Source organism: Dermacentor silvarum, chromosome 3 (genome assembly GCF_013339745.2).
Source record: "Dermacentor silvarum isolate Dsil-2018 chromosome 3, BIME_Dsil_1.4, whole genome shotgun sequence".
NCBI lineage: Eukaryota > Metazoa > Arthropoda > Arachnida > Ixodida > Ixodidae > Dermacentor > Dermacentor silvarum.
In genome coordinates, this window is record NC_051156.1 from 105,727,934 (window position 1) to 105,754,511 (window position 26,578).

General features: G+C 48.8%; 1 protein-coding gene across 2 annotated transcripts in view; it reads right to left on the minus strand.

Moving 5' to 3' along the window:
- The window catches only part of LOC119445658 (transmembrane protein 47), a 91,744-nt gene that overhangs the window by 61,153 nt on the left and 4,013 nt on the right, over positions 1–26,578 (minus strand). The window contains exon 1 of one of the 2 annotated variants that reach the window (XM_037709930.2): positions 8,644–8,791. The exons of the other annotated variant lie outside the window; for it this stretch is intronic. Within the exon in view, the coding sequence (XP_037565858.1) occupies positions 8,644–8,709 (66 nt within the window). The 5' untranslated portion in view covers positions 8,710–8,791. Of the gene's footprint in view, positions 1–8,643; positions 8,792–26,578 lie in introns of those variants that run through there. 2 annotated transcript variants of the gene reach the window in all.

Sequence of the window (26,578 nt, forward strand, 5' to 3'; positions counted from 1 at the left end):
GAGTGTGCCGACTACTGCTACACAAGATCACTTTAATGAATGAATGAATGCAAAAGTATCTGACGGGATGTTCGATGTGAAGCGTTCCGTTAGCAATGGTAAAGGGACAGTTTTTTTTTTTTTTCCTTTCTCATAGTGCCCGTAGCGAACAATTAAGGAAGCAACTACTTTACTGAGTCGATGAATCAATTCTCACAAAAAAAAGAAAGAAAAAGGAAAACACAACACCAGTGATTGTATAATGAGTGGAAATGTAATTAAAGAGTACCTTACCGGGACTCACTATAGACGATACGCAAAGAACCATTCCATACTACCTTGGCTTTCTTTAAAAGGAGCCTGCAGCACCTTGTAATAAAACTGCGTTTCTTTGACACATTTATCGAAAGCCCCACATAATTCGTGGCTGAAGGAGGCTAGGCAAGCCGCGAGCCTCCCGAATATTCTCAGAACACGTCGACCTAATACCCTAAACGGCGCTTCAAGCTAAAAGAGTGGTAACGACATCTTCTTTACAGAAGTAAGGCGGAAAACCGCCGGGAGGCCTAGCCAAAACGTGATTCTCCGTGAGAAAAAAAAAAAAAAAAAAAAGAAACGTACTGTGACTAACGCGGGCGGCACGGAGATATATATATATCGCACACCACACACAAACCCCGCTATACAAGATAACATATTACTCAAAACACGCGGCCAGCCCGTTAAAACCCGAAGCGCCGGAAATTCCGCCGCCGCAAGCTCATTCTGCCCCCACTCCCCGCTCCCCTCTCTCTCCGTCGTTCATAAACGGTACCCAACTAACAACGACCATCGCCTACCCAGAAGCACGCAACGGCGTGCCCGGCTTCATGCAGACCTGGAGAAGTTCGCGTACTCGACGGCTGGACGTAATAGATTATCCATCGGCGGGTCTCGGTCGGGGAGCCGAAGTCACGGCGAAGGCCAAAGATCAAAAGTCGCGAACTTCTTTACGGCGGCCCGCGGGCCTCTTCCCCCCGCTCACCCTATAATGTCCGACGACGCGCCGCCGGGACCGAGGAGAGGCCATTTATAAAGATTCCCGCCTCTCAGAGCGCGCGCGCGCCTTGTAAAGACCGCGGACGCGTCGCCCGCACTGACGGTCTTCTTCACGACCGCCGAGAAAGAAAGCAGGAAAGAAACTTGAAGCACGCAGGTTGACAAAAAAAAAAAAAAAAAAAAAAAAAACAAGAAGAAAGAAAGAGGAAGCATGATATAAAGCGAAGAATTAACGCATAAACAAAGAGTCGCAAGCAACAAGGAGTCTCCGCTGCGCGAGACGGCGAAGAGGGGACCGCAAGCGTGTACCTAACCACGATGCTTCGGCAAGCCCGCCATGCACAAACTTTATCGTTTTTTTTTGTTGTTTTTTGTGTGTGTTTGTCATGCGTTTGCATGACATATAACACCCTAGGAGCTCTAGAGGAGCGCATAACACGTCACGCGCAGTGACAGCTTTGCAAGTGCGCTGAATAACGGGCTTTTATGCGGACACGGCGAAGTGGAAGGCGCCCCACATGGCAACGACTTCGCTTTTCTTTTCTCTCTGTCCCTCCCATTTTCTTCATTCGCAGGGAAGCTATACGGCAGCCTTTAAGGATGTCGCGAGTAATAAATGCGGGGTAAATAAATAAAAGCGCGCGGAAATAGCAATACAACATAGAGAGAGAAAGTGACAGGCAGGAGCAAACGAATGCAGAAGCAGCTATAGCGTCACCTGTCTCCAAGGGGCGCTCCTTCGATTTTCTGGGTCGCCATTAAGCGTCCCGGGCGCGCGGCATTTGTAACGGTGGCAAATGGCTGGGGCGTGTACGCGGCGATTACGCGCGCTACACGAGCGAGCGATTCATTTATTCCTTTCAGGGCGATTTCGGAAGCCTTCTCGCGACCTCGCGCAACCCGTATAATTTATACCCCGTCCCTCTGTTTTCTTTGTTAACTCTTTGTCACCGGAATTCTGCATAGTGATCAGCACTCGCCTTGCAAAATGCGCGTCTGTACGTTATCAGCGTGATCGCTTCCGCTCTTACCTCAGTGTTTTATTATTATTATTATTATTATTATTATTATTATTATTATTATTATTATTATTATTATTATTATAAACGCGGACACTGCTTTCTGCATATTGAGCGAATGCGTTGGTGCAGGAAAATCACGGCGCTTTTAAGGACAGTAAAGACGGATATTATAGGTTAACCTGGATTAGCAAAGCCGGTTTAATGCCGAAAAACTAACTTTTCCGCTGAGCGATGACTCTGTCTGCCAGGAAATAGGCAACAACGCTATAGACAGCCGGTGGCGACGCGCGCGGCGCCCCTTCGAAGTTCTATATAGCACCAGCTTCCAGTGACGTCATTGATCTCGACATTTCACCTCCTGTAGTTTAGTCGACTGCCTACCGATAAAATTAGCATTACCTTGCATTTTAAGTGAACAAAAAATATATTAGTATGGAGAAAATGATCCAGGCAAGAAACGGGTCTCATTTGGAAGAACACTAATATCTGTGACGTCACAATGACGTACCGCGCTCTACGGTTACAGTACTGCAAGCAACAGCGAAGACAACAGTGGCGCCGCCTGTCACTTCCACGGCGAAACACGGCGTATCTCGCCGCTATTCTCGGAAAAATCAATGGTTTCCTACAAAAATTACTCGTGGGAACAACTCTGGTCGTTCAGCTTCTACCGGAATGATGGTTATAGCACACGGATTTGGTCAAAATATTCGTGCTTGTATACATTCAAACGTTCTCGTCACGTTATTTGTTACGCTGTGTCTTTCCAAATTTCCATGCTACGGCAGTTCTCGAAACACAGAAGCGCGATTAGTCTCTGCGCACATACGCAAGCATTGCGAAATGATGCACTTATAACGCAATGTTTTGTCGAAAATGATCAGTTTGAAAAGTCGCAATGTCGGTTGAAGCCATGGTAAAAGACTAAGTGCAGAAAAATCCTTGTAATAGCGATTCTTCCCACACAGGCTACATGTACTACCAAACGTTGGCTAAACAATCATACTTGTAGCTCCCGTAGACTATATACACCAGCGCCAGATTTGTCTCGACAAATTTTTGTAGAGAATTCTACGGGAAAATCTACACATTCCACAATTGCCGTCGACGCGGACGACGTGTGCGCCTGATTTCTTGACGATGCGCATACACAAGCACACTGCTCGCATTCCAGACATCGTATCGAGCAAAATGAATCCAGCAACTCTGATCACGTCAAAACGCTGGATTTGCGGGAATAAATTATGTTTCTCTCAATGTGCACATAATCGTTTTTTTTTTTTCTCAGTCCCTATTGTTGCTCTGCTCTCGTGGCTCTTGAGCGCGTGTGCGCAGGTGCTGCGTTTGCCGTCGAACGAGGATCGTCATTTGTGCTTCCACGCGAACATGTGAATTTGGTGAACTGCATATAGGAATATTTGTTTTCACGTATTCATGTCATGAGGTTAGGAAATTCGCATGCGCAAGTTGGAATACGCTAGCGCAAGACAGGGGTAATTGGAGATCGCAGGGAGAGGCCTTCGTCCTGCAGTGGACATAAATATAGGCTGATGATGATGATGATTCATGTCGTGTTGGTGTATGTGAGCTGCTGTCACTATATTATTTTCTCTGTTCTTCGTTTGAAACTTTTACAATATTTAGGACACATCTATATATGAATGAGAAGAGTAACCGCGCGGCGTCGTCTACCTGCACCACATTCTTGAAGACAGATTAAAAAAAAAAATTATCCACGATATCTGTACGCCGTCGAGTCAGCGCGGTTAATCCGGACATACATTTGTAACTCACTGCCTTATGCACGCAACGTACTTTGTTCGCTGTTGTTGCGCTATGCACGGCATAAACTATACAGGCAATGAACAGAACACCAACCAGGAAGAGGAACACAAGTGGACCCCTTCCCCATCCACTCTTCCTGGCCGGTTCTCTTTATCGTTTCCGTTAGTTTGTTCCGTAGACGACTCAATAAATTGAACGTCCACCAGCTAGCCACATTGACCGCTTTGCTAAACATAATGCGTAATCAAACTTTCATGGAAAACGATTTCATTTGGAAAGGCACGGGGCTTCGCTTGTCGGTATACGCTGGCTCGATCCAGCGATATTCATTGTTCCACCACCGCTGCACACATTGTGTACAGATAGCAAAAACACTATACGATCCGACTTTGCTAATTAAGACGTAACTCGTTATCAGAGCAAGAGCAGCCGCAGCAAAACCTAATCAGCCGCTATTGTGTTGCCACGACTGCGACAAGCTCGTCAGCCGCAAAAACCGCCCAGTGACGGACTATCGATCAATCCTCATTCGTCATCCTCCCAGCCTGATTACAAGTCCAGAGACAGGACTACGTATACGGCTTCTGCCACTCCTCGTCCTCAAACGATAACCTCGTCCCGGTTGACTGCAGCGCCGGTTGCGTGATGCTGCTGTCGCTCCATCCGGTCTCCAAGCCTGGGCCCACTGCTCCCGCAGTAGACTCTGTCACTGCGCGCTGAGCTCCATCAGCCATCTATCTGCTCGACGCTATACAACACATTGCGATGAAGACGCTTCTGATTTCAGCTCAGATATGGTAGACTCGCGTTGTCCTGACACGCACTATATATCAACGACAAACTTTCGGAAATGCGTCTTCACTAACATTTCGCCTGAACCTGTGTATTACACCAGCATTCGGAAGCAAGTTCGACACGGTACGTGAGCGACACTGCCAAGCAATCTACATGCTTTTTTTTTAATCAGTTTTTAAATTTTGTTTACGATGTTAACATTTCAGTACCCTCTGGCTTTCGAATGTTTACGCTATATCAACGCGCGAGAAAGGGAAAGAATACAAAAGACGGTTGAAATATTTTCGTTTTGCTTTTTTGCACAGTGAAGTCATATACATTTATTGCAAACGTTGAGTCACAGTTTAATAACTGTCTGCGGCTGGAAAGGGCGCTTCGCTCTGCAAAATTTATCCGCAAAGTCTGCGCCGTGCACTCTACGTGGTTCCGTTCAGGAAACTGTAACCTTTCCAACCTTAGCCAATTTAGTGGTTAAGGTTAGAAAATGACAGTTTACCATTTAGTAAAAAAAAAAAAAAAAACGCGAGAAAAAAAAAAGTGAAGAAACAAGGCTGAGAACATGCGGATGCCGCGCAGCTTTTCTTAAGAACAGCGAAACCGTTTAAAGCAACATGAACGAAAAAAAAAAAAAAGAAAGAAACGTAGCAGACAGTTTCGTTTCCAGACACAATACTTGCGTATACTGGCCGGTTCCCTTAAATTACTCCCTCCTTTACGTCGCATAATTTCATACGCGCTTCTTTCGCAAGCACAACCATACTATAAAAGCAAGAGAAGCGTATACGCTGCGAAAAGCCACAAAAAAGCACTAAGTTACACTAACCAACCGCGTAGAAATTGCGCCGCGTAAACTTTGAAACCCACACATTTACAGACAAGCGCGCACCGACGCGGTGGCCGCAAGAGTAATAAAAGCCGCGCCAAAATTACTGCTCAAACTTCATTAAAATGCGCCCCCCTGTGCACAGCCTTACTTTGCGTTTCGATCGCAGTGCACACCCGTATCGGTCGCATAATCGGCGACAGCCGCGACACGGCAAAAATTATGAGGGGGAGAGGAGGATTAGGGGGAGAGGGAGGGGATACGGCGCGCGGACGATGCGGAAGCGGTGCCGGCCATAAATAACCGACACTGCGGCTGCGGGGGGAGCGGGCGCGCACCGCCAAATTGCACAATTTTTCAATGCGGTCCAATAAGAGCAAACTGAAGAACATGAGCGAGGGAGACAGAGAGAAAGTGGGAGAGAAGGGGTCGCACGCGCGCCTCGGACACAGACGGGACACGGAGTATTATGCTATGTGCGGGTAATGCAATGACGAAATTAAGAAGGCTACGACGACTCCGCTGGTGTTGTAATAACGACAGAAAGTGAACAATGGAATATAATGAAAGAAAGTGAATAATGAGATAGGAGAAGCAAAGGAGAAATAAGAGAGAAAGCGGCATACAGGCAGTTAAGCTATATAGTGTAAAACCGGCTGGCTACCCTGGACGGGTAATAAGGAGCATAGGCAATTCAAGATTATTGAAGGAGACCTAAAATGAAATAAAGAGAGAGATAGAAAACGCAAATATCCCCAGGCAGACTTTTGGTAATAATAAGTGCAATACCCCCCCCCCCCCCCCCAAAAAAAAAAAAAAAAGTTCAGTCACTTAAGTATCCTCACGTGATTTGAATGCGAAAGCATCATGACTTCTCTAATTGGTTACGTCCTTTGATACGTAATGTCTCACGTGGTCACGTGTCCTTCACAACTATCTTAATCGACCTTGCTCAAATTTGTACCAACCTTAATTTACTTTAACCCACATTTATACACCCTGCTCTAATTTGTACCAACATTAATCCACTTTAATTCACTCTACTTCACTCTAAGTCACGGCAATTCACTTTATTTACCCATAATTGCTACTACAGTTGAAACTCGATTTAACGAAGCGATGACCACACTCGAATTATTTCGTTAAATCTGGAAGTTCGTAAAATCGAGAAATGGATCTTTCGGTCTTTCGATATCTAACATTGTAACGTAGCGACACCCAAAAGCTACGCGGCATTGTATTTGCCGCTAACCCACGCCTGCGCGTGTAAAAAATCCGCGAGGGCGGCCCGAATTACTTGTGCAATGCAGGCCAGGTAGACGGTCACGTGAATTAAGCTACGATATGCAAAGACGCGGGCGCAAAGACCGTGATTACGGTGCCTGGATGTTTTATTGCGATAGAGTTAGAGCGTGCGCACGCTCGAAGAAAAACCCGTCTCTGTCAAAATTACAAAGAAATCATCGCTTTCTTTTTTTTTTTACTCAGTTATTTGAGGATAAACTTCGTTAAATCGGGTTTAGTGGTCATTAGTTTCGTTAATTCGGGTTGATGACAACATTGAACCCTATGGGTATACCGGCCGGAGAATGGAAACTTCTTCGTTAGATAGGGAACTTCGTCAAATCGGGTTTCGTTAGATCGAGTTTTAACTGTATTTTACGTCGTTATTCCATATACTATCTTCTGTATTACTACTGACGTCGTAAAAGACGCTGATGACGTCACATTGATTTTTGGTACCACTCGTTGCCGACAACGCCGGCTTTTGTACCTCATGGGACACAATGCTTTCGCATTAATAATTACCTGCTCCTTCGCAAAAAAAAAAAGAAAAAAAAAACAGTGACGCCCATTATGGGCACTCGAGCCACGCGTACAGCAGTAGCGCAAAAGGTCAGCGGAGGAAAGACCGACTCCCTCTGTCCGTCTCTTCTTCTGCTAACCCACTGCAACACAACTATCGACTGATATATCCACCAACTGTCCGAACATAACGCGCTCGTAACCACTTGGACTTTCACCTAACCGCGCTTATAGAGCAATATGTCATCAAAATAATAATGCGGGCAGACCAGTAAAGTTTTATCCTCCGGATCCCACAGGCATCGCCATTCACTCAGTCAGGTAACTTTTTTTCTCTTCATCTTTAGGACGATGCCGCGAAATTAGCAAGTACACTGCGAACGTTGCACGAAAATACTTGGCGTAAACGCAATTAGGGTGCATTAATTAGAGCAGCTCGTATACGACATATACACCTATAGGGTTACAGAAAAAGACGTAGATAAACACGGCAGCAGAGGAGGGCTCTCACGCAGCTCCCGAAATTGTCGGGCTGCGACACATGCGCGTACACATATCTGCAGCGTAGCTGTCGTAGTGGGAATCCTCCCGAAATTAATGTCCCGGTTACGCCACTATATACGCTGAAGCAGCGCAGCTGGCGACGACATTTTGTGGCGCGCTGTTCGGATAAAACGCACTTAACTGCACCGCGCTGTCCTCAACGTGAAAACAAAGCACACACACACATACAAACAAAAGGATCAGAAATATTTTGACGACCATTGCGTGGCTGCCGACAGGTTTACGCTTGCATAAGTTCAAAAACATCATCGATCCGCACATTCAATACTGAAATCACCGCGCGGTGGCTATAACGGTGTTCAACTGAGTTGTTTAAAATCCATGGAGCAGAGTTAAACGAAAGGCCTGATCTTGAGTTTTACTAGCACTTAGGCATCATCGAATCCCTCTTACCCAAATCGGATCTGCGCTGCAGTTTATTACTTACCCTGCTGATAAATTCTTACAAATCTACCGCAAACATGCCCCAAGATGTCTGAAAGAATAACGTCGGCTGCAGTTGTCCCTCTAATATTAAGTATACACCAGACACTTAAAAAGGTTAGCAAAAAGCATCAAGCCCGGAGACCGGTGAGCAAGGATAATCCACGGATAAGCTGCAGATGACCAGGTCTAAACCACAGCAGTAAGTATATACGCTGGAATGATGCGTAAACTGAATAACACGAAGCAGATACAATGTGGCAGGCAAATATTTGATTACAGATAAGTGCACCCGCAAAACCGAGCAAACCGCTATACACATTCGGATGACAATACTAGCTGCACGATAATATACACGGCAAAAAAAGGCAAGATAAAAAAAAAAAATACACGGCGCAAACAACTCACCCGCGGTCGCGCGTACCAAGGCAGCGGGTCGACCCTGGTGATCTTCAGAGCCGTGTAGGCGCGCATGACGTTGTTCAGAGCTAGTAGTCTAAACACCGCCGCAAAACAATAATCGAGCTCTAAAAGAGCGCACCCCGCGAGTTGATCACGCGTCGCGCGTCGGCGGATCGCCTCCCAACCGCACTCGGACCGAACGGGCAGGTGCGACGCTACATGTTATCGGAGAACGGATATAGAAAAAAAGACCGACGCAAGGCCGCCTCCACGAAGCCAGCAACTTTCAAGAGCGGCGTGGGCGATCGCTGATAAGGGTAAAGAAAGTAAGCGATCAGAAAAAAAAAAAAAATGAACTCCTCATCGGTTTCTGAGATAGCGATGCACCACCTCCTCGTCGGTGAACCCTAACGGGCTATATATACCGTTGCAGCGCTCGGGAAGATTGCTACACCGTTCAAAGATAGGAAAGAAACGTTCGGCACGCAAGGTTTCTTATCGCGAACTGTATAGTACGTCACGCAGCTCTGCATCGGCTCCGCACGCCAAGGCACGCGAGCGTAACTGTTTGTTTGCGTGTGCGAGCGCGTTGCGCATTTGGCGCTTGAGTGACAGTGACTGTGTATAGCATAATGTAGTATACGGGGAGACGGTGCCGACGACGGTGAACGGAACGTGTGGCAGTGTGAGCGTGTGGAAACGAGCCAGACTCTCGAGGAATATTTGCGCGCGCATTATATAGACACGGCGTTTGCAGCCGTGCAGGTCATCCTCGAGAACCTGCGACACAATTAAGGGGTCGAATTCACAAAGCTGCTCGGCTCGCATTCACTAAGAACTCTTACGCTGTCGAGTTGTTCTCAAAAAAGAAATTACGAACGAAAAGCTTGGTGAATGCAGCCCCTCGTTCTCAAGTACTGTATAAACTCGTGTCAGGACCACACTTTTCCCCCTGACTTTTGATGAGGGGCGGCCCTTACACGGGACCGAACCTTTTGGTCAAAACGGTGCCGGCGCTGCCAGCGCCTTGTGCATACCCCAGCTCTCGCCGTCTATAGTAGCGGCACGCGCAGGTACACGGCGCGCGAAAATTCGCCGATGCGAATTCGCCCTTTAGTGTAAAAAAATCCTCCAAGCGGCAACTGCTGGGCGATAAGCGTTTTCGTCGCAACCTTTCCAATGTATTCTATTTCTGCGCAGTGGCGTCTTGCGCATCGATTAGAAAGAAAGAAAGGGGGAAAAATGTGTAGGAAAGAGGGCGCTAACAAGAAAACGTGCGCGGTATAATCACGTCGCGACCTTTAAAACACAACGTTTCCAAGGCGACAGCAAGCCATATGCGTGCCATGTATATTCTACGCAATAACTCCCTCCCCCACTGTACTTTCCGGTTCCCGGTTCCAGTTCTCGGTTTAACGCACGCAGCCTGCATTATCCCGAGGACGAGATAACGATATGACGAACCCCACGGGGGTTACATGTACCAATATGCGCCAATATCCATACCGCGGACGCGTCCGCGAATACAGTTCCCAAACAAAGCGCACTCCAACGAAGAGTTACGCAGCCGTGGACACAGGGTCATGCAGCGCATATTGCGCGACGACCTTATCTTAATGTGCGGACCTTCTCACATACACAGAAAAGAAAGTAACGACAAGAAGTGGACGAAAAAGGCCGAGAAGTCATTGCTAACAAAAAAAAAAAAAAAGTAATTGAGTTGAAACGCTCGACAAAGAAGTATACGCGCGGAAACAGCGCAGAAAAGATCGGCGCGTGCACCTCTTACGCAAGAACTTTTCTCATTACCCTGGCGATCAATAATGCGCCGCCTATGCATCTATATAGAAGGACGCCAAATAGCACAGCGGCACGATTCCGGTTGGCGCTGAACCGCGGCGGTGTCAGCCATATATACGAACGGCGGCATGCATGTATCTCATTTTGAGGGGATATCGAGACACACACATAACAGCAGCGCCGGGTCCACGAGAACGGGAAACCGAAACTTAATTTGGTATCTCGCCGCTTTCTTGTAGTATACACCGAAGCAGGAGAGACGGCTATATACACCCGGTGAAACCCACACGCGCATATATCCAGATGCAAACTCGGCAGACGCATTTGCATACGCACGCGGACAGCGAGCGAATGCCTTAACGCGCTATATGACCACATAACCGAGCGCTGCGTTCGGGTCAGCGTGCCAAGGGCGGGAATTATTCCGGAACGCGCGTTATAATAACGACGCCGAAAAGGCTTGTTAAGGCCCCGCTCTGGTCGTGTATATCCTTCATTCTTAATCCCACGAGGCCTTTAGGCCGACGAGAACACGCGCAGCCAGCTGTAAGCGGTAAGCATTAATTATTAGTATAGGCGACTATATAGAAAAGAACGGCCTTCGTCGGTGCGTTTTCCTTTATTTCGTCGGAGCATATTCGCCGCTCCTATGAAGGAGACGGGTAACTATATATGCATGCGGCGGCAAGGAAAGGCTGCTCGAACCACGCTATATGTAAGATTACCTTTATTATTATTATTATTACTGCATACATGAAACAATCACAGACAGAAGAGAGCCACCTGGCAACAGCTAGGCCCGGCACATGCAACGCCCGCGTGCTCTCTATAGAAGAGAAAACGTACATAGAAATAAAATCGTGAGTGAAAAACATCAGTGAGATTACGAGGGAGGAGCATATAGTGAGTGGCGAAGGACAGAGAACGAAAGCGAAGGTAGAGAACGCAAGAACGAACACGCACAATAATAAACGCATCCTCATCGGGCGACGCTTAGCCTCCTGCTAATTGTGCACCAATTAACGAGAAAACATTTATCAAAATGTTAGGCTATAATCAGGAGTCTATATATTTGTCGCCTTCAAAAATAATAGAAGGGCTCTGCGCGCTTGATCACGCTTGGACGCGCGCTGTCTACAGCAGGAAATTTTACCAGGCACCAAATGGCGCCATCACAAGCGCTGCGGCTCACTCCAGCTGTCTCCAGTCCCGCGTGCAGGTATATTCAGTAAACTAACACGCTTCGCACAGGCTAAGGCTATCCACTGACAATACGCTGCATACACGCAGTTAAGCTAAACCTTTCTGCCCCCAAGCATATATGATATAGGGGAACACTATAATTACAGGGACCGTATTGCACGCCGGGCTCCAAGGCGTGCATCCGGCGCGACCCGAATACCTGGACCTGTCGTCGTCCCTTTTCTGCTGCTCGCCTTTCAAAGCGACGGCTGTTCGAAGCAAGCCCACGAAGGCGGGTATGGAACGCCATTCAATCGAGGGAAACGCACACACTATACGATCAAAAGCTCGCGAACGAGACGCGCGCCTTCTTTTCAATGGGAGGAGGAGAGAGTTTTAGCGTCACGCACGCCGCGCACCAGGGATATATATCTTCCGCCCAGATCTGCCTGCGTCTATAGCTGAAAGCGATACGCGTCACGGCAGAAAGGCGGGCAAACAACAATGGGAAGGCTTCGGAGAGATATCGCCACCACCTCCGACAGAGTGGGCTGAGCGCGAAGACGCAACTTGGCAGGATTCAAGGGCGGACGCCAAGAAAGAAGGCAAAGCAGAAAAAAAAATAATAAGGACAGAAGTGCAGCTAGCTATAGGCACAATGCAGTGTAGGCCTGCGCGGCCGAGCTCCACGTAAAAAAAAAGACGATGCGACAGCCAAAATGATTCTCCGCGGCACGCGCGCCGAAAAACAAGCCAGCGCTGTCGCATGTAAAAGCACCGCGTTCACGGGTGCGCATGCGCCAAGCAAAGATGCGAGAAACTCGGGACGAAAAATGCACTCCAGCTTTTTCCGAGTTCCTGCCTTGGCGAACACGTCTAGCTTCGCCGCTCGGCCGGTATACAGTAGTGAAGATGTGGATACTTGTCGTTGCTTTAATGGGATACCGAAGGGAAACGCTAAATCAATTCAGACCGATAAAGTTCTCCTTTGAAAACTATTTTCGTTAATTTCACAACGATAGGTTGATTATTATAGAAGAGAAAAATGAAGGTCGAAGTTGTATTTTCTTAATTTGCGGGAGAACCGCACCACCGGTGCACGTTAATGTTACGTCACGTATTTCAAAGTATTCTTTCGTGTTTCCTTCACCGTTAGCTCAGGAAAGGTTCTCGAAATTTGCCATGTTCGACGTTTTGCTGCTTCAGAACACGATGTACTAGGCCCTAGCACGTGCCATCCAAATCGATGACGTCACAGCGAGAGTAGTGTTTCTAGTGTGTGTGTGTGTGTTGTTTTTTTTTTCGTTATTGCTCGTATCTTTTCATAAGATTCTGCACGTGCTGTTGTGACGCGTTTTGGCAGACGGTATAAATGTGCCGTCTGGTTTCCAAAAATAATTTGCTAACATTGGAAGTTATAACACCGTGCGCGCGTGTATTCTTGTTTTCGCGTGCGCTATAAGAATACCTTACGATGTCATACGAACAAGCCCTCATTGAAACTGTTGTGAGAATGCGAAATTAGTCGCACATAGCAAAAACATATTTGAGGATGAGTATCTTCTAAAACAAAACTTGCAGAGAAAAAAAAAAGAACAATAGGAGATGCTTAGAATGACACTGTCAAGATGGCCATATAAATGTACAACGCAAAAGCGAAAATTGGGAACCTAAATGATATAAGTTCATATTTTCTGAATAATTTTACCCGCGTAGTGCGGAAAATAAGGCATCGGTGCAAGCCGAATTTGCATAGCTGGCATAGCTCCTTAAATAAAATTACTGCAAGTATAGCTGCGGTATATAGTTACGGCAATGTAATAGCGCGCAAAAAAAAAAAAAAAAAAGACGACCGTGGACCTTGGCAGAGTGAATGAGTGTAGGGCCGAGTCCTAATTCAGCTTATTCCAGCCGACGGCCACAAACTCGTAAAGGAAACTGCCATTCATGCGCACAAGTGGGCGAGAGAACGGGTCTCCACCGACAGCTGCGTCGAAAGAGACGCGTGCGCTACACGCGTATAATATTTGCGCCACCAAAAGTAAATAGAGAAAAATCGAAGACTGCAAAGCGCCTCAAGAGGCACATTAACATATGCACGAAATGCCGGGGGGAAATGCACACTACAAAAAGAAGCGCGAGACAAAAATGAATAAAGAACGAGGGCGTGCCCTAACGCGGCGTGAAACCACTTCACCGCCGCCGGCGCCAAAGGCACGAAGTATCGCAGCAGCAGCAGTAGTAGTAACACGAAGCAGCAGCAGCCGCTGCGAAATCATGCAGCAACACGCGGACTCCTCGAGCATGCAGGCAGGCACGCACGCACAGTTCTGCTCAAAACTTCGCCAAGGCTCCCCACCACCCTCCGCCAAGTCTCACGCACGGATGAGTCCCCGTCAGTCAGTGGGCCAGCCGCACAGGGAGGTCGGGCGGGCGTGGAGGGAGAGGGGGCCGCGTTCTTCAAAGAATCACCGCGCCTCATCCTCCCAGACCTCCACCTTCACCAACTCTTGGCCTTCAAGCATCCTTGCGTGGCTCTTCCCACAGTTTTTGTTTTGTTTTCTTTCTTTCTTGCTCTCTGCGTTGTAGTACGTGTCTCGGCTACCTCTCCCCCGTCTCGAGAGAAACCGAGGGTGGGAGGAGAAATAGAGAGAGAGAGAGAGTGGGCGGAGGGGGGAGGGCGTGGGGTGGTGGGTGGGCGCGCCCCCCCGCCGTAGACACTTGCCGCGCGTCACTGAGCCGAGGAAAAGGTGCAAGCGCGCGTTCCTGTGTAGCTCAGTTTTACGGACACGCTGCGTAATAGGAGTGCTCGCGGGAAAAAAGGGGGTGGGGGAGGCAGGAATGGGGGCGGCAGCCGCAACAGAGACGCTTCTAACGAGAACGTCGTGCAGCACGCACTGCTTCGCAGTGCGCCGAACACGCACGTACACGAATATGAAGGTCTGCTGGGCTGCAATGCTCGGGTGGAACATTGCGCAACCCCGTCCAATGTCTCACTGTCATGCAAGGCACAGGAGAGAGCGGTTCCCGCGTCGCGACTGCGAGTGTGCGGAGAGTTAGAAACTCCGCACGGCTAAAAGGACGCCGGGAGTGAAGACAAAAAAGAAGGCATGACAGAAAAAAAAAAAGAAAAGGCAATTACCAGAGAGGCACGCTCAGCTATAGCTTTTGCTCTCGAAGTGATTTCACATAGGCGTCGCCTCGACGGCCATGAAATAACAGTACTTTGGAAAGTACGGCTCACTCACACGATATCTGGCCCAAATTCACGTAATTCCATAGAAAATTCTACCAACATGACAAACAGTAAGGAGGATGATGAACGCGGCGACCCCACGAAACGGTAGCTAAAGATAACTTGTTCTTGGGCTACTTAATTGATACTCGGTGAAGCCATTGTAGAGCAAGCAAAACCGACATAGCGATCGCAACACCGGACACCACCGCAGTTTCCGGGCGCTACAATGCGCTACAACGGCTTCACCGCAGAACGGATACGTCAGCTGTACCAGTCAAGTGCAAGTACAGCGCTGCTTTCTCCACTCCGCTGCCATCTGAATACAGTCGCGGGTGGCAGGGAGTCGACCTCGCGACCTCGTCCTCAGCAGGAGAAAGTTAGACTATATATAGATGCTCGCTGAACTCGGAGGCAGTGCTCAAACTGCTACAACCATACACCGAGAACGACGGCGCGGCGCTCGAAGGCAAGAACAGTGCACCGGGATATACTGTATATAGAGCCAGTGGTGTCACTGCCGCCAAGCTGGTGCCACCTGAGCCCGCACGCTCATCAACCGACGACTACACCCTCACCTCTTTCAGTTCCCTCTCTCAACCGACCGAGCCCCCGCGTAATTACAACGCGAGGCTCCACGTACATATCCAGCTCATCATTCCTGTTCCTGCAGCTCTCACGGGTCCCGCTCGGAGGGCAGATAAAGGAGGCTGGCGTATCTAAGCGGCGAAATAGTTCCCTCGTGAAAAACTAAGACAAAACAAAATATATATCCTCGAGGGCGGGGTGCCCTGGACCCAAGTTCGCAAAACTCGTGCGCGTGTCTCGCGTTGGCCGCCCGCGAGCATCGGGCAAATAGGCACACAATCCAACGAAACACGCGGAGAAAGGGGGCGTGCAGAATATACGAGGTCGACAGACACGGAGGGGGGAAGAGAGATATACACGAAAGCAGCCGGGCCACGGAACAGATAAAGAAAAGGTGGAAATACGGAAAGCGACAACGCAACTTTGCGCAATGGTTCGCGCGGCAGGCGACGTGCGCGGTGAGACAGAGGAGGTATACGGTGAGCGAGGGCATACATTTAGTCCAGATACCGCAGCTATACAGACAAAAAAAAATAATAAAAAAAATACAACGCGGAGACCAAAAATGCGCGCGCGCACGCACATCGGAACCCCCCCATTCCAGCGGGAGGCAGAGTAGACCGAAAGAAGAAGAGGCGACAAAACTTAAGTAAAAACAAGCAAGACAGAGACATCGTCCCACAGGGTTTGTCTTCCCCCCCCCCGCCGCCGGCGGCTCCTGCAGGTTCCTTATCTTTTCCCACGACGGAGGCCAGCAGGCACGGCGCGGGAGCGCGCGGCTGCGCAGCGTCGTCGACGTGCGAGCAGCCAAGCGTGCTGCGGCTGCAGCGGTGGCACAACGGAGGCACGTACCGCGTCCAACGCGCCTCCACCACCCTCCCACCCCTCCCACTGTGTATACCCCCGAAACTTAGTCGACCTGCGGTGTTACAACAGGCCGCCACAGGTGCCACAGCACGAACGCGTTGAGCGAAAGCCTACCTGCGTGGCGAGGCTGGCCGACAAGCCTTTGGTAAGCTCAGCGGCGGCGGGAAGGCGCTTGTTTCTCTTTGAAATATAGCCTGTACATATGAAGGTCAAATTCTATCGAACCAAGGTCAATAGCAACCTTTAAGAAAAGAGCAAACACAGAAAATGACACCCCGGGTGTCTGTATTTGCACTGACTTTTCTTACATGACAATGACCTTACTTTCTCTTCAGTACCTCGTTTTTTTTTTTTTTTTTTTTTTTTTTTTTTTTTTTTTTTTTTTTTGTCGATAATGTTACGGAAAATACGATGAAAACCTCGGACAGTGGGGCTTACAGAGAGAGAGAGAGAACTTATTTCGAGGCCAAGTAGAGAGGTTAGCTTGAGTTAAGCGTGCTCTAGCATGTTACACTGCACCGGGAAAAGGGAAAGAAACAGAATGGATGACAAGGACAAGGTCTGCATTGAAGTGACAGTATAGCTTTCGTTTATGCTTACTTAAAGGAAAATCAACCGCGGGCTCACCTCCCTACAGTGTTGACAGCTGTACTTCCTCTCGCTCGTGAATGTGAACAGAGAAGAAGCGAAATACAAACTCGCAAGAAGACGAGTACATTGCGCGCAAAATTCCACAAGAGAGGGGTTTTAACAGAGCACCGCCTCGGTGGTGCAATACGTATGGAGGCTCAGGCGAAACGTATGTGACCCACCATTTAATTTTACCTGTAAATACAAAGAGACTGCCACGTTGTTATTTTTTTTTTTGCATTTTCCTTATTAACCAGCAGCATTATTATCGCGTGTATCCTTTATTTCCTAAAACTCGCGATACCCTAATCCTCGTGACCTGGGCTTCCGAAAATGGTAGTAGCATACTTGACAACCTGCGAACAATAAAATTCGTAAAAGTGCTTCGGACACAACACCGAAGGAGTGGGGAGGTGGCAGACTAGTAGAGGGTAGCACGTATTTATTTAACGCTTGCGCCTCGAGCACACGCAATTTTTGTGGCATACGTACGCGCTTGATAAGCGATAATTTAAATTTAGACGCGGTACACAAGCCGCAGCAGCAAAATTGGAACCAGCCGAAACTGACAAGCAATTAACTTTTTTTTTAATTTGGAAAGTTTTAACAATGCCATAAACGATCATAAATATAAATATAGGCCAGTTTCGGCTATGTACATCAGTACTGCCAGATGGTTGGTCCCATGGAGCCAAGAAACATAATCCGTTGTTCTCGTGGGATGAAGGCCCACTATTTGCAGGTATAGCGTCGGATTTCGTTTAGGCCAGGGCATGTCCGAAATAGAGGTCTTAATACCGCTTGGTCTTTTATATTACGGTAAGTCTTTCAGCGACTCTGCTGTTGCAGATTTCGCCTGCTTCAAAAGCTTGTCTGCATAAACTTGCTTGAAAACCAGCGTCCAGCTTGCACCATTTCACCATAGGTAAACTGGTTGTATTCCAACTGGAGGTTCGGAGACCGACGAGAGGAGCCTTTTCTGAAACAGCGTTTTTCGTAAAACGCTGATCCGTTTATAAATACGTGATCATTTTACGAGCTCGACGTTCGTAAAACGATCCCAAATTCGTAAAGTTTACGAAAAGTTTTCGAAATTGGCAGACATATGGTAGTATACTGACAGCGTACGAAGCTATAGATATATTCCACTGCCATAAAGGATACTCGAAATCGGTAATGCCTGAGTGTGTCTTCGTTTAGTAAAGCTATGAACGGGGATTAACGACAATTAAGTGATACAAGCAGAAGTCGATAAGATGTTGACTAAAGGCGTTATCGAGCCACCAGGCAGTCCATGGGCGTCCCCTGTTGTCCTTGTCAAGAAGAAGGGCGATATTTGGCGCTTTTGTGTCGATTACAGACACCTCAACAAAATTACGCGCAAGGATTTCTACCCCTTGCCACGTATTGATGACGCTTTGGACTGCTTGCGGTGGGCGTTCATGATTATATAGCGCTTAGTATTACCAGGGTCTTTTAAGGACCCTGATATTACGCTAACGCAGAACTGGAGAACGAACATAAAAGAACAGAAAGTGGACTTGCGCCACGTACGTCCACTTTTTGTTCCTTTATGTTCGTTCTCTAGTTCTTCCATCAGTGTAATACTAAGCGCATACAATCTACGGTATACCTACAGCCTTTATACAGTACATAAGCCGTTAATTATCCAGCAATTGGCTCCCCAACTGAATTCGCGCTCATAACAGAGAGCCGTGTCACGCTGTTTACCCTTTTACTCCGCACAGCATACGCCGACGCGCAGGTCCCGTCACAAGCTGACAGGTCACGAACCGCAGACGCGTTTGACGCCCGCGCCGCGCCACTCGGGTTCTCTCTATCCCCTTCGCTCAGACGCAAACAACGAGCTCGCGCCAAGCCGCAACGTACGGTTTGGTCATTCGCACGGCCTGCGCCTGCATTCGGCGCGGATGAGCTTATATATACTATCTTGCTCCGGCGTCTGGCCACGTAACGGCCGCGTCTGCCGACAACAACAACGCCCCGAGCGCGCGTCAGCGCCGCTTCGGCAGGCGCCTCTTGTACTATAGTATATAGCTGTTTCGATAATAAACTTCCCGCCACACCGTCCACGTACATCCGGAACCTTCGCAGCCCCTCAAAGCGGAGAAAGAGCAGACGTTATCGGCAGCGCATTATACTGCCAGGAACGACGTGTAACACAGCGCGGGCAAAAAACAAAGCGAACGCCCGGGAAATCGCACGCCGCCCCAGCCGGCAGGGACGACGAGAAAGGCCAGGCCCGATAACATCGCCGGAGAGGAACGGCAACACCGCACCCGGCTATATAGGCAGCGCGCGCGCCAGGCAGGCACCCCTTTTATTTTTTATTGTCTTATATTTCAATTTATCCCTGGCTACACAACGTATACCTGGCGCGGCGTCTCCACCCTCTCGCAGCACCTCTGGGCAAACTTCGGTTCAAAACCGGCCTGCGACGCCGAGCGAGATTTCCCGACTCCCCCTTTCAGCTAGCCCGCCTTCACCTGCCAGAGGAACCTCGGTTTGCCACCTTCATTCTCTCAGACTACGCGAGCAGCGCGCTCTTCCGTCCCGCCCCCCGGCGCACACACTGCTTTGCGGGTTGGGGGGGCTGCAACGCGCCCTCGAACAACAAGCGACCGAGACAAAAGCGGCCCTTTTGTCTTCGCTCGACCCGCCAAGCGACGCGAGTTTAGTTGCGCGCCTCGGGCTCGCGCATTTTGCAGCGTTCAACGAGCCACGACGTATGCGTGTGTGTATGCACGAACCCCCCACCTCCTTTCTCCCTTACCGTCTCTCCTCGTTAATCCGTTCGGACGGCAGTTGCATGCAGCGGGGCTCATCCGAAAAGTGTCAATCGGAATGCACGCCGACTGTCCGGAAAGCTGCTTCCACGTCCGACCCGAAGCCGGCCTACAGCTCGCACTCGAGCCGGCATTCCTCTGCCCTGGCTCGATGCCAGAACACGCCGAGGTTGCCCGAACCCCGGGCACCAACGTTGCGCAAGAATAAGAGAGAGTTCTTCGCGGGTCCACAGCGACAAAGCGTTCGTGTTCCGTAAACTCGGAACACTGCTGCCCACGAGTTGAGCCCTCTCTCGAGGCATATCTTCCTTCGAACGCAGGTCCATAGATTACCCTCCAAATGACATAGACAGTAAGGCAGAACACTTTAGAAAAATCAAGAAGACAGATAGAGAGAGGGGAGGGGTGAGGAGGCTAGGGAGGGGGTGGCAACACAATGAAAAGGAAAGCTCGAGCCACCATGATTATTCTCGTAAAAATTAGCAGGAGCACACCTTAAGGGAATGCGATTTCCCGATAAAATAAACAGACTCGCGATCACCGGGTATAGAGGAGATGAGCAGGGCATGTGCGTAAGCTTAACATGGCTACACTTACTGGCGAACTATAGTTATGCGTCCCGATTTCACGCGCGCAAGCGCTGCCACTACTTTTCAGTCGAGAAAAAATATCTAGCACCTCGTCCCACCGCACGCCCCCTTCAACCAGCGCAAACATCCGTCCTCCGGCTGTTCGACCGTTCGCGCAGACCCCCATACGCTGCACCGAACTTCCCGCAACCACCGCACGGGCCTCGAGGCGCAAACCGGGAAACCGGAGCCTGCACACAACCCGCGGCCAGGACCAACCAAAGCGCGTGTGTGGCGCGCGTGCGCTCCTTCATAATTCGATAGCTCGCATGCTACGCCTCCAGACGCCGTTTCAGAGCAGCAGCAGCAGCACGAGCTTGCGGAGGCCGTAGCTCGAAGCAGTCGCGGGCGGGCACACACGTGTACACGAAACCCGTACATACAGTCCGCGCGCCGAAAGCAGGCGCACCGCGTAGTAGAGGAAACGTAAAGCAAGAACGCTGCCGGAGAGAGCGCGTGTACACGCGAGCACGCATGCAAGGCGCCTGTGGTGCGAAGCCATCTGTTCCTGCAGAGACGGCACGCGCCTAGGAGTGTGAGCACGAGGACGACGCTACACTAAGCTCGACGAGCACGACAGCGGAGAAAGCGGCGGTAGTGGGAGGGGGGTGGGGCTTTGCGCGGCTGGCGGCCGTGAGGAGAGGCCGCGTGGAATGGAATGCGGAGGGGAGGAAAAAAAACAACAACAAATAACTCAACGGATAACGTTGTCGAGCGCGTGCGGGCGTGTGCGTTTGTGAGAGAGTTCGCCAGTCTGGACAGCGCAGCTCGCGTAAGAGCGAAATCCTTTTAGAACGAGTCATTCCAAAAGCGCGCCCGGCATAACGAGAGTGAGGAAAAAAAAAAAAAAAAAAGAAACTTTAGAACGTGAATGGAAAAGAATGATATCGCAACAGGCAAATAAAATCAAAGATAAAGAAACCTCTAAACAGCTTGACTTGAGCGCCCCCCCCCCAGTCTAAAAATAAATACGAACATCAAATACATTGCGCGCTTGCTACGCGCCGAAAGGCGGCTCTGTTACAGAGCGCTGTACCACCTTGCGGCAGTTCACGAGCAGTTTCTGAGTGAGAGAGTGTGTATGCGTGCGTGTGCGCGTGAAGAAATAAGAGAGAGAGAAAGTGAGAAGAAAGTCGGGGGCAAGTGTTCGGTCGAGCGAGCAACGACGGCTGATCTTAGCCACGACGAGGAAACGAGACGTGATGAGATTCATGAGAAGCCTTTCCGGCAGACCCCAAACAGCTATCGTAAGCCACCGATGGCTGAGGTTAAGTCAGCGAAAGGATTCAATGCCTGGCGATGTCCCTGCCTGCGCCTTTTGACTCGCTATACATGGGCCTGTTCCGGGGCTCTATTTATTATTTGCTCGCTTATACCCCGGACTACATTACAACATACGACAGGAGGCAAGTTGGGAGTCGGGACATTATCACAGAAACAAAGTCAACAAAACGCAGGACGACGCAATGCAGAGAAGTTTCACTAAGCTCGTTATTCCTGCCTTCTCACAGCGTCTCCTTTGCTCCGTTGAGATCCGAAGTCAGTGGGACTGTAGAATCTTCGAAAGACTCCCCTACACGCTAAGCTAAATTAATATGGAACGTAATATCCTCCGTCGTGACTCTCCACACCTTAAAACCGAAGCTTTCTTCGTCCCCATTTGTACCCGAACGAATAGTGCGACATTGTGACGAAACATACACAATGTAGCGAAGCTTTTGTTGTGAAATACACGAAGCCTGAAATTCCCGAAGCAACACAGACAGCGGCCACCGCATTTATGGGAAGACAAATTGTCCGTGGCGCTTCTTCAAGAGCAACCAAGATGGCGGCCAGCTAGCAATAGAAGCAATGGATCGTGGGAGCATGCAAGTCTCGCTTCCCCGTTGCGTCTTCGCGGTATCCGTTGCCTTTTAGAGCTTCGGTTGCGGCGGTAGAAGCACCTTACCAGCGTGCACCATCTACAACATGGTTATTAGATTCGCTATAGTATAACGTTGATCTGCACACCGGTGGCAGAAAACGGTGTACTTGGGCCGACCAACCTAACTCGATGCTGACGATGACAAGGTGGGACTGGAAGGGATGATCTCATTATCATTACTGTACTCTGAAAGCGTGAGACAGGAGCAAAAAATAAAAAAAAAAGAAGAAGAAAGAAACCAGGAAAGAGCCGCACAGGAAAGGCACTTGGGGAGATGGCGCGCGGAAGAGCTGCCATAAATGAGCTGCGCAATGCCCAACTATGAGCAACGAAGCGGCGCGCTCGAAATGCCTTCGGAGGCAACGGCCTTCCCAGGCGACAACGTGACGCGGCAGCATCGGCGACTCGTCCCCTTTGACCTTTTCTAAAGCTGGGGGCTCGAAGTAGCTCGTGCGTCAGTAATCGGGTGGGGTGGAGCCTGACGCCCTGTACAGCGCTGCAATATATATATATATACCAAACGGGGGGGTGTGTCGGCGGTCAACGCAAGCTCTCGTTTTCAGTGGGCCTCAAGAAAGACCCCCGGTTCACGCGAAACCCGGGACGTCAACGAAAAGAAGAACGAGGGGGGGGGGGGGGGGGCTGATTTAATAACAGAGAATATGAAAAGGCAATAGCGGAAACTGGATATCTATAGTTGAGTTTGACGTCCCAAAGCAAGGGTTCTATGAGACACGCTGTTGAGGAGGGCTCCGGATTAACTTTTGACTATTATGCGTGGAGCTCCAAAGTCCACCTCGGCGCACGAGCGTTTTTTTTTTTTTTTTTAACCATTATTATCATTATTTTTTTTTTCATTGCGCCCTCATAGGATAGCCGGGAAACGAAGCCGCGATCTCCGGAGTCCGGAAGGTTGCCGCGAGAAGGCTCTTTAGGACAGAGTTCTTAGCTCGGTAAGCAGTGTGTATACGTATACTCCCTGCCTGCGCGTGTTATTGTTTATTCATGCTATGCAGAAGATTAGAAAGGACAGGACGTTCATCGCATTGACAACCACGCTTTAATCACCAATTTACCTATCTTGTATAATTTCTGTTAGCGTCATTTCTTTCTCCACGTAGCCAACTCAACGAACATTTCGTCACGAGTCAGTAATAGCTGGTTACAACGGAGAGGACGATGCCATGGTGGGCGCACTGACATCCTTATCACTTTTTCCATTATTTATGAAAAAAGTATCTGCCATAAATTTATATAAGAAATCTTTAACATCTCCTTGGCTAATTCCGCTCTGTGGATAACGGCCTCGTTTATAGAAGATGTAGTTAGTAGTAGTACTCAGGGGCGTCGTAGCCAGAGGTGGGGGGGGGGGGAGTCACACCCGGTGTACCCTCCCCGCCATTTTCCCAAACATTGGCTACACACATCCGTATGTTCCTAAAGTGCTAAAACACGTGTATTGAACTTCCTTTGGTCGAATTTACCTTGTCTTGCTAAGAAAATCTTAAGAGAAGCGAAAATGACTTCTTGTCGGCCGTGTTTCTTGCTGCGCCTCTCTATGACTCTATGAGTGCTCGAAAAATCTGCAGTGAGCGAGCATTCATCTGATATTCCGAAAATCCGTGATCCTTTACATGTTCGTGGGGAATCGAACCGACGTGAACCAATTACTGAAAAGGAGCGATCCGCATACGCTGATTTTCGCTAAAGACGAATGATGAAAACTCGAAAGCCTTCGTGTAGTAGAAAAAGAAAGAACGAAAGACGAAGGCCGGCGAACTGAATTCTAAGGAAGTGTAGTGAAAATGCTAAAGGCAGACTCACGACTTCCTCGGTACCTCCGAATAACTGCATTAGTTCATCGCGGACTTCTAACAGAGCCCAAGACATGCGCTTTATCGCTATTACTGGCACTAGCTTTCATGTGCTTCCCCAATGCGGAAATGGGCAACCGGTGCAACTTAACGCAACGGCGACGTTCGCATTTCGCTTCAGTAAAATACCGAAAACCCGAGCTCCCTTGGTTCCGACATTAAACCACGAGAGCAAGAAACAAGAAGTGAGCGAAACGAGAAAGATACAACACGACTGCGTCCTACAGGGTCGCCTCCGAAGTCGAGCCGGCGAGCAGCACAGTTCGGCTGGGCGACTGCGCGTCCGTCGGATGGCAGCGGCCTCTCCATTGTGTGAAAGGCGGCTCACTTTTCTGGGTCGCCGCCGGAGGGGGGGGGGTGGCCGGAGAAGAGGCGACGTCGGACACAGTCGTGCGCGTCAAAGGAGGACGCTAAGAGTGCCCTCCCCCTTCTTTCCCAAAAAACCCGGTGCCAACGCAGTGCAGAACAGAGCGAGACGCGGTGTCAATGCACGCTCCGGGCGACCCCACGCTCAGCCGCAATGAATGACGCTGCGCGCCGTCGCCGCTTGACATTCAGGGCCGTCGAAGAGACAGGCGTATTCGTTCCACATTTCGCCATATCGTACGCACGCGGCGGGGTACCCCAGTGCTCTCTTAGACCTCGGGCAAATCACACCGATACTCGTCTTCGGTACCTATCGCCACGTTTTAAAGTTTAGCTACGTCACAGAGTTTAGTTCCATCCCAGAGCTCGGCCCTAAAGTTCTCAATTTTTAACTGAAGGGGCCTCGATGTCATTCAACGCAGAACCACTATGATGCGAACGCTCCGCAAGCCATTCTGCCCACGTCAAAAATACGCAGAAATGCCAAATGCAACTATGGCTAGAATGAAATAGCTTGACGTGGAAGATACACTCACTCCTGGTGTCGCTCGGTTCGCACCGTGAATTATAGAGAATACAAGAAAACCAGCCCCTGAACATTCATTCCAAAGGACCGATAGGAAAAATTAAGTGAAATATGAGCCCTTTAATGCAACAGACGTTTGGCAACACAGCGAAGCCTAGAATGTCAAACACAGATGGTTGGAAATGCTTGAACACAACATATGCCACACTTGAGCTACATCAGTCAGACTCAGCTACATTTTGTGATGTATTCTCAATTTATAAACCAAATAAAGGGCTCCATATATGCTAGTATTATAATTCTATAATTACAAAATAACAAGAAGCCATCACTGGGTGACACAGACCAGTTGTAGGACCGGAAGTGTAGTTCAATATGTGTGAAACCTCATCAAGATAACATCACCAGGGCACGAATGAGAACAATATCTTTGATTTCCAATCAAGTATACAGAGTATGGCTGAAACACATTTTAGGACATAACTAGCCTTCAAAGAAGTCTACAGCGCATGGTAAAATGCCCCTAATATAAGTGCGCACTCAAAGAAAGTTAAGATCATGGCAGCCACATGACTACATTTTGGCAGGACACCTGTAAACTGCTTTCATTTTATAGTGCAGCATACACAAATGCCAGCAAACAAAGCTTGAAACACGACTGTGAACAAACACGAAAGAAATGCATGCTACAGGAAACAAAGGGCACTGGTTACTAACTTCTACACGAATATAACGTATCTGCCCAAAGAGTGCGATTGTAGAACCATTATGCTTTGCAATGATGAAGCAGTGAATACTTTCTGTCACACAGGCGCAGGCAAAAGTGGAGCCTCAGACGGTTTCAGGAAGCTAACTACAAGTTCAAAGCAGGAAGAGACTATTCCATTGTACAGATAGCTGAGCGATTTCTACATGATGGGAACAAACCATGCAAGAAATTGACAATGCCAAATGTGCACGTCAAATAAGTGAGGCCATAAGCAGCATGGCCAAACAAATACTGAAATACCAGTGACAACCTGCAAGAACTCAACCCAAAAATACATGGAACTATAATTTTGGTTTCATTACTACTAGCTGCTTAACTAGCTAGATAGCTTACTAGCTTCTACCAGATTAACCACAGCCACTGGTGCTGAACTGAATGCTGGGAAGACTCAGTAAGAGCTATAAGATGACAGAGAACGCGAAAACCTTGACAGCTACATTGAAGCAAAACATAGGAAGGAGCTACACTTCCCTCACACATTACCTCATCCACGGCCTACACAAAAAACACATGTCACACGAGAACAAAAAAATTATTGCTTCAACACATGCTCAATTTCTTCTGAAGTTCATGAAGAAATTGGATTTTGGAATCAATGGTACTCGACTCCCTTGCATTCGAAATTTAGGTATGCTTAAAAGGTATGCACATTTATGCTCTATGTGGCATGCGAGAAGGTTTCTCACCTCTATCACACTGATAGCCACGCTGACACAATGTCATTGATAAGTGTTGTTTTTACAC